The sequence below is a fragment of the Anomalospiza imberbis genome, chromosome 20 (genome assembly GCF_031753505.1).
Source record: "Anomalospiza imberbis isolate Cuckoo-Finch-1a 21T00152 chromosome 20, ASM3175350v1, whole genome shotgun sequence".
Taxonomy (NCBI): Eukaryota; Metazoa; Chordata; class Aves; order Passeriformes; family Viduidae; genus Anomalospiza; species Anomalospiza imberbis.
The window spans coordinates 6,360,150-6,372,678 of record NC_089700.1 but is presented as its reverse complement, the minus strand read 5'-3'; the positions used below and the strand labels follow the sequence as shown (position 1 = coordinate 6,372,678).

General features: G+C 45.3%; 1 protein-coding gene across 1 annotated transcript in view; it reads left to right on the top strand.

Moving 5' to 3' along the window:
• The window catches only part of SLC43A2 (solute carrier family 43 member 2), a 30,189-nt gene extending 17,719 nt beyond the window's left edge, over positions 1-12,470 (top strand). Inside the window, exons 9-13 of the mRNA XM_068210383.1 lie at positions 3,136-3,274; positions 3,708-3,840; positions 4,718-4,791; positions 6,445-6,568; positions 7,395-12,470. Coding sequence (XP_068066484.1) covers positions 3,136-3,274; positions 3,708-3,840; positions 4,718-4,791; positions 6,445-6,568; positions 7,395-7,556 — 632 coding nt within the window. The 3' untranslated portion in view covers positions 7,557-12,470. The remainder of the gene's footprint in view (positions 1-3,135; positions 3,275-3,707; positions 3,841-4,717; positions 4,792-6,444; positions 6,569-7,394) is intronic.
• The last annotated feature ends 59 nt before the right edge of the window (positions 12,471-12,529 follow it).

Genomic DNA, 12,529 nt, shown 5'->3' with positions numbered 1-12,529 from the left:
AGATACTACCCCACATTATTTCCCCACATAGGCTGTTGCAAGTAGCCTCTGGGGGTGGACTGATAATTTGTATTTTAACTGGAAAACTTATTTCATCAGGTATTTGCTTAAGTTATCCCAAGCAAGCAGAGAATGCAGAGCAGCTGACTCTCATGAGTAATAATTGGACTCGGTGCCTCAGCCCAGCACCCAGAGGGGGGAGAAGTAAAGTCAGAGATGATTTTTTGTGCAGCTTGGTGGGTGCTGGGGCGGCTCAGGGCTGCTGCCTGCCCTGGACTCCCTGCTTTTATAGTTCTGATGAAGTTCATGGAGCAAACAGGAAAGAGTACATTAGTTTGCTGTCAAAAATACCCAGGATTGCAAAACAGGACTTAGCCTTTTTGTTTTGTTTTTGTCCTTTGTAGTAAGATCCAGTTTGAACTTGTTAAATCTGGATTGCATGAAGCTGATAAATCAAGAGGCACTCCTCTGAAAACAGGAGTGGGCTCTGGGGGAGGGAAGGAAACTCAGGAAACTCCAAGTGCCCTGGCATTCCCTGAATTGCTTTGTTTCTTGAGCCTCTGACAGCCTGCAGCATTCAGCTCTTTATCTCCTGGCTCAGGATCCAGCTTAGCCATTAAACAGCAAAACAGGACAAACTTCACACTGCCTACCTTTCCCAACACTGCTTCCTTTTCTGCTTACCTTGTAACTCTGACACTGCTTTTTAGAAATTATTATTATTTATTTTTACTCTGGCTTGCTGTACTTATTTAATTTTCATTTCTTTCCTTCTCCTCCCCTCCTTGGAATTTCAGAATTAATATTAAACTATATAAGCTGCCAATTCTGCTTAGATCAAGCTCCTTGCTAAAGCAGGGATTGTGCCCCTTGAGTATACTGCAATTTTTCTGGGCCACCTTTAAGATTTCTTCCTATTTTTTCCCTTCCTCCCCCTGAATGTAGCCTGGGCTCATTGCAGTGCAGTCGCTGTCTTGGTGTTTCCATGGCATCAGCAAAACAGTGGTATTGTCTGGTCTCAGCAGTGTCAGGCTCTGCTGCAAGAGCAATTCCAAGGCACGTGCAGCTCTCTAGAAATGTAATCTGTGTGTGCATCAGGAGAGGATGGGATGCTGCTCCCTCGCATTCCTCGTGATTCCTGCATTTATTCTCTTGGGTGGGGTTTGCTCAGAGAGCTCCCTCCACCTGCAGCTGCCCTTGGGAGCACTGAGGGAGGGAAGAGGAGAGCTGAGTCAAACCCTGCAAGTGTTGTGGTCAAAAGTTAAATATTCCTGGGATTACAACAGGAGAGAAGGATGTAGGGAAAATCATGCAGATAAGTAGTGAAGTCTTTAATTGCAGTGAGGCAGTGTCCTTGAAAGGTCTCTCTGTGCAGGTTATGGTGACTTTGACCTGTCAGGAAACCAAAAGGTGGAGAGAGCAGTCAGCCTGTGGCTACTTGTCTGCTGAAACCCCCCAAAAGATGAGGAAGAAGCTTAAGGGTTCATTCTGTAAATGACTGTGTAATTGTGTTATAAGAAGGGAGAGGAGAAGAGGCCTGTTAAAACTAGAACCTGAAATTTGTCTGTATCTTTCATAAATTGTTACCTTGCTCTCAAAAGTGTTGCTACTGAGAGACCTTGGGGAGAATCAGGGCTGGAAAACTCAGCACTGTGAGGTGCTTGCTCAGGGTAGTTTTGAGGGAAAAGCCTCTAAAACAGGAAATGTAAAGGCTTGTGCCCGTGTATGCTTCCTTTGCTAGATATTCTTGCTTTTTCTCCTTGGGAAAGAATGTTTTTTAAGATGACAAATAAGCTGAGGGGGCCTTGTTTTGTAACAGCTACTGTCTTTCCTCCCCTTCTCTTGCTGACCCCATAAATTTCACTCCCTCATTCAAGCTGGCCTCTGCCTTGGCTGTTTAGAGCCTAAGATTAAGTGTTCAGGGTAGCATAAAGAGGCAAAACATGACAGCGTGGCTTGCTTCTTACCCTCTATTAAAAAATAACCAGACAACAGTAAATCAGCTCCTGCAGTGTTCATAGAGAGTGATGCCACCTGTTTCTCTTGGCTGCAGCAGTTGCTATAATGAGAGGGGATGTGGGGTCACTTCAGGGCTTGCCATTGTGGGAGGAACGGGGCCATGAATGTGAGTTTGGAGGTTGGAAGTTCCTCTCAGCTCCTTTGCCAGCAGCTGGAGCCAGAAAAAGATCACCAGGTGCCATGCTTGGGCACAGCAGAGCAGCCCTGCTGGGGTTTGTTGCAAGTGTGTAGGAGAAAGAGGCTTGTTGGAAACTTTCTCTCCATTACCAAGTGGATTTTGGTGGAAATCCTGGCTGTACTGCTTTGGCTAGACTTAAAAACGAGAGGGACAAATGAAGATTTGAGCTGCTTTGCTTACAGGGCTGTAGCTTGTGCTCTGTGCTGAGATGGGCAGTTTCAGAACTACATCCTTATTTCGAAGCTGTGGCACACCATGACTCACCAGCCCTTCTGTGTAGTGCCTCAGTCATCACGTGGGCTGCGGAGAGGAAGTGGAAAAAAGCCTTGCAGGGTGGGGGAACTGCTCAGTAACAGGAGGGGACAATTTCTTCTGAGTCTGCTGGCATCAGCTTTCTGTCAGCAAGCCATGGAGACACTTCTCTCATCGTTAGCACGAAATTTTCATCACTTTGAGTTTTTAACAATTGCTCACAAATGCTGTGATTTTTTGATGTAATCTCCTGGTCCCCTTTCTTCCAAACTTGTCCATTCAGCACAAACTGGGTTAGCCTTCACCTTCCCAGCCTGGAGCATCCCAGCTGGAGAAGCTGTAGCTGCAGCTCCCAGCAAGGCAGGAGAGGAGTTGACTAATGCAGGCTTGGCTGTGCAGCACACAAAGCTTATAAAAACTTTTCCTGCTGCTCCTGCCCAGAATAAACCTCACTGGCTCTAAATGAGTGCTGTGTCCCGATTTTTGGAGCCCTACCTGCCCAGAGAATTCCAGTGCAGGATCAGAATGGCTGAAGGAAATGTGCCCAGCATGTCCCTTCTGATGTCTGGAAGGTTGATGAATGACTGGGCTTTTAATAAGAGAGGTGATCAATGGGAAGGTTTTTTTCATATTTTTTTTCTATTGCTTGGACTGAAAACTATTTTAAATATTTTTTTCCCCTGCAGTGGCTTTCTACACTTCCATTTTTGGGGTCCTGCAGCTGCTGTGCCTGCTGACAGCGCCTGTGATCGGCTACATCATGGACTGGAGAATGAAAGAGTGTGATGATGGCTCAGAAGAGAATGAGGAGAGCAACGCTGAGCAGTGCGTAGTGTGCGCCACACGGGACATGCAGCCACCTGGCAGGCCCCCCTGCTCTGCCTTATGTGTTGTGGGATGAAAGACTGAAAAGAATATTGGCTCTTCAGTATAGAAAAGAAAGCCTGAAGGAAGACTTGATAATTGCTGAGGAAAGGAGCAGAATATCTTCCATGTCCACTAAGATCAGTCAAGAAGAGCAAATTTAAGTTGTAGCAGGAGAGGCTCAGACTTCCCTCCTAGCCTAAGAGTAAGAGTAACAGCACTGAAATAATTACCCAGATGTTCCTCAGCTTTCACTGGTGGAGATCCCAGCACCTCCATAGGCAAATCTGTAACCAAACTGGTGTAGACAGTTGATGTGATGTGTAGAGAATCTTGCTGTGAGTTCCAGCAGCTGCTGGAAGTGTTTGTAACCCAGGTTTTGCTGTCCTTCCAGAGGTGACAAGAAAAAGAAAAAGCGTGACCGTCAGATCCAGAAAATCACCAACGCCACCAATGCCTTTGTATTCACCAACTTCCTGCTGGTTGGATTTGGAATCACCTGTCTCATTCCTAATCTACCCTTGCAGGTGAGTAGGTGAAATGGGTGGGGTGCTGGCAGAATGACAGCACAGTGCCAGGAGAACCTGTTGGTGGTGGCAGGAGGGCAGGGACTGGCTCTGCTGGGAGACTTCCATTCTGCTTTGGAAGCTCCACTTTTAGAGCAGAAACAAATAACACTGTTCAGTTTAGACCTCTTGGGAAAACCTGAACAAGCAGCTATAGTTAAAATGCCAGTTGATTCAGAATTTATTTGCACTTAAAAGTTTATGCAGCTGGCCTGTGTGACAACAAATTCTTGCCCACTAAGATCCTCTCAGCAGTGCCTGTACATTTAAACTGGGCTTGATTTAAGCTGCTGAAGGTTGGAAAAACTTGCTGCAAGAAGCATAACACGGTGATGTGTACAGCAGCTTATTCCTGCGTCAAATGCTGTGCCCAATGGTACCTGTGGGATTATAAACCTGTTAAAATATTTATTCTGTGGCACCACCTATTTTTGGCAGAGGAGTTTAGTGATTTTATGCTATACTTAAACACGCCTTGATGATGTAGGCAAACAGCTGCAGTTGGCTCATGCTTGCGTGTTGTCCGCAGTAACTTGTGGAAAATTAACTAAATTGGTGGCCATGGAAAAGCATTGTGATCCTGGCTGGAGGTTGCTGGGGACACGTCCTTGCAGCAGTGCCACCTACAAATGAGAGAGGTCTTGTGTGTGTGCAAAGTAAGGAAAAGCAGTGCCTGGAGTCCAGTACAAATTTGTTCCCTCGTGCAGATATTTCAGGTTTTGGGTCTGGGTTTCCCAATCCTACCTGAAAAGAATAGCTTTTAGGAGTGGCTGGTGTTGGGTTCTGGCACACCTGAGTGGGTGTCTAGGATGTGACATTTTTCTGCTTCTTTTTTCAGATTCTGTCCTTCATTTTGCACACAATTGTGAGAGGATTCATCCACTCAGCTGTGGGAGGCCTCTATGCAGCTGTGTAAGTCTCTGGTTCCCCATAAGATGTAACTAGCCAGGTAACATTGTTTGGGATGATGGGCTCTCCAGGGGAGAAGGAGATCAGGAATGAGGTCTTCATGGTCAGAGGGGAAAGATGATGCAACTTGTTTCCTCAGTTACCTCTAGACATGACAATAGCTGGACTGAAATCCCAGTGCTTTCCTTGTTTAACAACAGAGACAGGAACAGTTATGTGTGAGACTAAACTATTGACACACAGGTTATATAGTAAAAACTCAAGGCTTTTTTCATCTTGCAATGAGCAGATGTGTGCATGTGCCCAGGTAAAACATTAACATGACTGAAAACATTGCTGCTGCTCTCCTCTGAAGTTGACATTGGTAAAACATTGCTCAAGATACCATTAGTGATGCCTCCTCCCTTTCCCAGGACAGATCATCCATCCCGTTTCCAACTTAGCAAGTTATCAATAGCTGAATCTAAATACTCTCTTCCTCATTAAGCAATGCTTTTGGTCTTGAAAACAGATCTGTCCCTCAGTGCTGAGAGGCTGGACAGAGGAACAAAGAGGAGCTGTTCTCTTTCAGGGAATCAGAGATTTGTTGAGATGGGAAGGGACCTCTCAAGACCAAGGTCAGCTAGTGCAGGTTGTCCAGGAGTGCAACTGATTTTGTTTGGATATCTCCATGGATGGAGGCTCCACAGATTCTTTCTGTCAAAGGTTTAGATCCCTGTGTCTGGGGGTGAGAGAACACAATCTAAGACTCTGCTTCAGAAATGTACAAATTTTTGGTTATCTGGCAGCCAGAAGCAAAATATTTTTGTCTTGGGCAAGGTAAATAAATGTATGTTGCAGTACGTATCACCTTACTTGTAAACTAATCCTATTTGATCGTTGCAACTCTGGAACTTCCTGGAGTTGAGGTATTTTTGCTGAGAGTATGACTTTATTGAATATTTTAAGGTTGTGATTTGCTTGTTTCTTTCCAAGTTTAGTTTAACCTGACTCTTTTTAAATACTGCTCAGTCATGGAAAGAGAAAGATGTTAGAAGATTCCTGAAATTTATTTTCTTATTAATATTATCTGATACCAGCACTTGCCAGTCAGTGTTGCTTAGTTTGACATAGGATCAGACTTGTCCTCTAAAAACGAAAACACTAACCTGTTGTGCAGGTTTCACTCACCTCCAAAGGGAGCAAATTGTTATGACCAGATGAAAATGATTGCTCAGCCACTAGTGTTGTCATCTGGATAAATAAGCCTTGTTTTTAACTTGTAAATATCCACACTCTGCTCCCTGTGCAATAGAAACAGGAGCTGTATAAGCACTTCCACTTGCCCACAGTAGAGCTGCAAAACAAAACAAGTGCTGGATCTGATATTACTAAATATCAGCTCAGGATGAGAATAATATGAAGAAGAAGGCTCCAGCCTTGGCACCAGTTCCATTCTGCTCTCGGGAGCAGCGTGCACACCACAGGGTATATGTAAATACCCTGTTAAAAGGGGCAGTTACACAGTGCAGGAGGGAGTTCTGCACATTATGCCTGTCTTGGGACTCTGCTCTCACGTTGATCTCTGTTGTTACTGGACTGGGAATGAAATCTGACCTGGGTGATGTGAACAGTCAAGGTGACATATAATAATGCTGTTGCTTTCTTTGTTGACAGATACCCCTCGACTCAGTTTGGCAGCTTGACAGGGCTGCAGTCATTGATCAGTGCCCTCTTTGCCCTCCTGCAGCAGCCTCTCTTCATGGCACTGACGGGACCTTTGAAAGGAGACCCCCTCTGGGCAAGTTCTTCTCAGTTTTGATGTGAAAGCTTGGGGGTTAAGATGATTTTTGGCTCATTTAAGGACTCTTGTGCATGGACCAGGGTGAAAAACAGCTGTAATTTTACATGTCCCTCAGTCTGCTGTCACCTTGGTGCTGTCCAGGAGACCTTTCCCTGTGTGAGTAATGACTCCCTGGGCAGGAAAGCCAGTAACCCTTATGGTGAATGGAAAGGGAGGAAGGGAATGCTTTCCACTGACAGTTTATGTGGTGAGTCAGAATCTGTCAGGTTAAAATGGGTGAGTGTGAGCAGACCTCAAAATTGAGGGAAAACATTGTGATGCTTGAGAGCTACAAGCTCCAATTACCAGTAAATTTTGGATTGCTGATGCTAATGTCCAAAAAGCCAAATGGCTGTTGAGGGCAGGGCTAATGTGGTGTCTTGCTGAGAGTCTGGGCAGCTCAATAAAATCATGCCATGGGTGATCCTGGGGACAATTCTGGTCTCTAGGTTGCATGTGCCCATGCCTGTTGCTCTTCAATCAACAAACTCGATGTGAAACACCTGCAGCTCCAACAGCCCTGCCTGTTTTGTGGAGCAAGACTCCCACAGCCATAATCTGGAGTGACAAAGTCTTGCAGCATTTAGCTTGTACACAGAAGGTTCTCTGGGCACGGGAGTGTAAATATGAAAACAGCGGAGGATGTTGGCAGCACACGGAGCAGGGCGTCTCCTGGTTTGCCCACAGCTGGGTGATGTGGGCTGGGCTCTGACAGGGCTGCATGCGTGACTGGGTTGTTGTCTTCTTCTAACCAGCCTAATTTTGGTTTGCTTTCCTCCTGCAGGTGAATGTTGGCTTGCTTGGCCTGAGCCTCCTGGGTTTCTGCCTCCCAATCTACCTGGTCTGCTACAGGCGTAGGCTAGAGAGAGAAAAAAAGCAGAAGATGGAAGATGCCAAACTTTTCTTCAAAATCAATGGCACTCCCACTGAGGAAGCCTTTGTTTAAACTGGTGCTTCATGTACGACCTCCCCTGTACAAGTTCCTACCACATCTGTGGGTTCTACCTGTGGTGTAAGCCAGGACTTTTCTCCCCTGGCTCTGCCAGTCTTTGCTCATCACTGGAGTGAGGGCTGGACATCGTGACTGAGATTTCCTCAGATATATGGCAGGAGGAGACTTCCCACTCCTTATTCCAAAACACGGGGACACTTTTCCTTGTTATAAAGGCCACACAACTATTGTGTCTTAAATTATCCCCTGATCACACTCTCCAGCAGCAGAGAGTTTGCATGGGAAACTGGGGAGAGAAGGAATAGAGGGATGGGGGAAGAGGGAAGACAGACCATAATTTTGAGTTTGCAAATGTAACACACCATAGTCTATTTTCTCCCCTTCTTCCCCCAAATTTGGCTGACACTGTCTTGGATGCAAGCTGCACTGTCCTCCCTCCCCAAGGCTTCATAATGGTCTTTCTGCTTGATGTGTAGCTGGAACCAGTGGTTTTACTGTCTCTCCAGACATATCCCTGTTTCTGAGGCAGGGAAGGGGTTCTTATTCCTATGTGTATGAGCACAGCTTCAGTGTTTTGCTAAATGTTGGCTGCTAGCACTGACAGCTCCCAAACATTTTATTACTGCAAATGACACAGACTGTGAGCAATGGATCTGCCTTGCATACTGAAATGAAGAGCCTGTAGTGGACCGCTGGTCCTAGACCAAGCCTTGGGAGGCCTGGAATTCCTCTTCTTCCCGGTTCACAAACTCACCTGTACGTGTTTTAAACTGTCTGCAGTCCTGGAGCCTCTGAGATAAGAACTGGATCCTGTTTACCGATGAAGTGCTTTGAGACTTTGTTGCCTTTTGCCTCTTCCCCCTGACATGCCTCTGGGAAGGGAGCAGCAATGTGTATTCAGTAAAGTGGAGAAGCTTCTTGAAGCTGAGTTCTGGGGCTTCAGATACCTTGGTGTTCATGTGCTTTGAGCTGACCTGCTGGTGAAAAGAACCAGGAGTGCAGAACACTTCTTTGTGTCTGGTAACTGGATCCTGTGGACGTATGGCAGGTTGATGTGGTGATGTCATTTTTCCTTTAGCCATAGCTTATTTACCTTGCCATCATAATGGTCACCAAGCTGCTGAACACCAGGTTACTGTGACTGACCAAAATGCTGCCAGTTTGGCTGTTCTAGGAGCCTTCTACAATGTTGATGCTCTGTCTGGACAGAGCACCTGGTGATTGATTGTATGGTGAAGCTGACTGTCAGAGCAATACGTGTGGGTAAAGGTGCCCCAGGACTGTTCACACCAGGGAGGGAATACAAAGGGAATTTTTAACCTGCTTATTTTTATAGAGGTTTTCCATGTCTAAAGCAGACTTTTCTGCCCTTAACCTTCTTGTTGAGGCCGGTAGCTCAGGCTCTGTAGCCCTGTGTTAAGCACTGCACCGAGTGGAGCTGCTGGGAGCAGGACTGTGCAGAGGTGAGGACGAGCATCCCCAGCGGGTGCGGGCACCGACTGCACTGGGCTGAGCTGGTGGCTGCGGGAAGGTTGGGGCAGAAATAAAACAATTGTGGAGACCTAGTGGTGGTGTTTTACTGCAAAGCCTGGCAGGGGGATCAGACATTCAACTTGTCTATGTCTGGTTGGAAAAGTACAAGAAACAACACCGTGCTGCGACCTTCCTGTGACAAATTACCTGGAAGCTAAGCTGGGTGTTTACTCCTTCGCTGGGGGTTTGAAGGAGGCAGAACCTCAGCCCGGGCAGGGCTTCAGCTTTGCTCCAGAGCCCGGAGGCGCGGCAGCGGGGCCGGGAGCCCCGCGGGTCCCTGGCTGGTGGCAGGGCCAGCGCTCCGTGGGCCGGCAGCGCCATCTCCAGTCGCTGCTGCTGCGCACTCCGTGGTACCTTTTAGTCAATCTTCAGTCACTCGTTTCAGAGGGATTCACCACTTGAGGATTTTACACATCCGTGATTTTTTTTTTAATGTGTTGCCTTTATTAAATGTGTTTGTTTCAAGGCAGCTGTACTACCTGCTGTCAACACTGTATTCTTCTGGAACTTCTTGTGTTTTGGTGATGATTTAGTGAGCTTTCCATCTTTTCTTTGAGCAATAATTAAGAAGGCAGAGTTTTGATTAATTTTGCTGGTCACCTGTCTTGTCTCAAGTACATGTTCAGAGACACACCAGCAGTGGTACACCCAGAGGGCTTTCTGCAGATTTCTGCATTTTATATTAAAATATATTTTGAGAAGAGTCCTGTTCCTGCTCAGAGATACTTGTGATATGACAATGACAGATTAAGTATCAGGTGCGTGAGCCTCCATCCATAGTCTGTGTCCTAAAGCAGAGTTGGTGTTTTGTGTGCTAGCTCATCATTACTTCCACCTCAGTTTCAGAATTGAATGTGATATCTTCCACTCTTATGTCACTTAAATGCCTGTTACAAATGTCTCAGCAAAATAGTGGAATAGAGAGTGGCATATTTTAATGTAGTCTTAGTGGAGATGCTGCTGCCTTTTAATTTAGCTGCACGTACTTCAAAGAACACAGTTTTATTTCTGCCATCTACCTCCCTACTGCGTTTCCCAGATCCTGCCCTTTATTAGGGATATCTTCAAATCCAGTTTCATCTGATAAACTGGTGAATGTGTGTGCTTGATGGCACCATGACCAGAAAGCTGCTGGTCAGCTGTGATGAGTACAGCTCATGTCCTGGTGGGTACAGAGGGAGCTTTTAGCTGTTCAGGGTTGAACAGACAAATGGGATCATGTTCTGGGGCCATGCAAAGTCAAACTGGAATTCTTTGCTGCAGAATGTAGTGGGGAACAGAAGTATAATTTTTTTAAAAAGAAGAGGCTGGTTAAACAATGGTCTGATGCATCCACTAACTCAGGGAGATTTTAAGTTGCTGTAAATAAGAAAGTTATGCCAAGGAAAGATACTTGTCTGCATGTTCTGTCTTGTAAGAATTGGCCAAAGCTGGAGAAAAATATGCTGGGCTAAAGTGAAACACTGGTCTGATCTAATGGGGTGAAATTAATTTTGGCAGTTGTGAACCAAACTAATTTCAGTCTCATATTTATCTATCAAAAACCTGTATCTGCCTGCAAGATGTGCAAACACTCTACTGATTGTGACATAATTGCTTCAGAGCTGCACCTCTTGCAGCAGTGGGGTCAGTGGAAGGCGATATTCTGCCTTCAGATTCTTCTAAACATTGTCTTGCACAGCAGAAACACAGCTGGGGTGGTCATGTCACATGTGGTTGATCAGGGGCAGTTTGCCTCGTCCTTTGATGCTTAGGGAAATAGAGTTGTGGGTTATATGCATTTGGAGTGGAAAACAGCATTGCTGCTTCCCAGCTGAGTGTTTCAGGACTAAGACAATGCCTGGTGCACTCCCTGCGTGCATGAACCACCTTGTGGGATAAATAAATGGTCTACCAAAGACTAGAGAGTCACAGCAGTTAGCATCAATAATGCATTTATCTGTAAAACTCAAATACAGGTCAATGTGTTGAACTGCTCTCATAATTCCTAAATGATGAACTTGTAGGACTTGGGGTCTTTTGTGTCCTTTGTACCTCCTTACCCTGATCCATATGGGAAGTGCAAGGAGGGTGACCATGGGAAAGAGCTCCATGGAGGCAACCCCAACAAAGTGTAAGGAAGCACAAACTTGATCTGTGAGTACCTCAGAGTCAAAGGTGTTGCTGTGTAAAGCGATTGCACCTTCTGGAGACACTGCTCCCAGGCTCTACAGCCTCTCATATGCATTTAATCTGCATTTGTATTTAAAAAAAAATTGAATTCAGAGAGTGGGGAAGGGAGGGTGACAGCTTTTTGCTTTCACTAATCTGTCAGAACCTAAGCCCTATTGACACAGTCTTTATAGCACTAATGCAATGACACGATGTCAGAAGTAGCAGAAAAAATCTGTGCTGTTCTGCTTAATAGGACAGTTACACTATGTCAGTCACTGAGTAAAGCTATATCTGGATCCTTGAGATGAAACTGGACACAGATGTCTGGGAAAAAAAAGGGGGCAAATCATGCTGAGACACCAACTTAACTGCAATGCTGCTACAGCAACTGAAATGTTCAACTCCCACAGCAAAGCCTGGCCTCTTCATGCTCTGTCTGCAAAGGAAAATTGCAGGATAATGAGATTTTAACCAAGTCTGTAAATCACTAAAATGTTTTCAAGTAGGAGATTTCCCTCTTGACAGGCTGATGAATTTGGAAAATATGCTACAAAATTCAAAGCAGATACTGGAGGGTAAAAGGAATGAAATCTCTAAACTACACATATTTGCTACTCTTTTCTTCCCCCTTTAATTTTTTTTCTGCATCTGCAGAGCTTTTTGGTATTCCCTACACCCCAGTTTAAAAGTGCAAAGTGCTCATAATGGAAAATAGTATTACAGTAGGATTCCTGTTGGGAATGGACTGGTTTTGGGGTTTTTATTAAAAAAAAAAAAAAAGGGCCACTTCTGATTCACAATGTTATCTTCTCTGGAATAGGTGAAACAATGATGTGTTATGTAGCTGCAATCTTACATGTTAATTATAAAGCCCCCAGGTCCTTGTTTTCCCCCATGTGCTGCCAGCCTGTCTCTGTGCAATCTGTTTTTACCAGGTGTCCTGTGCTCCACGTTGTCATCCTACTGCTGTTTGTCACTTCCTTGTGCCTGACCCTCTGTCACCTGCTTTTTATTGTGGAGACGATCCCCTCTTTCAGAAAACCCACTCTTTAACCTGCCAGCATTACCTCTCCCACCTTTTACTATCCACAGAATTGTTTGTAGCGTTTGCCAAAGTGGAATTGTAAACTCCTCGGGGCAGGCCTGTGTCATCTTCTCTGTGTTTGTAAGGTGATGTGCACTCTTGCAGTACTATCTCAAAATAAAGTGTTAATAAGTTAATCATTAGTTTTCCTTGTGAGGGTGAACATAATAAAAGCATTGGTTGCTTCCTAACAGGA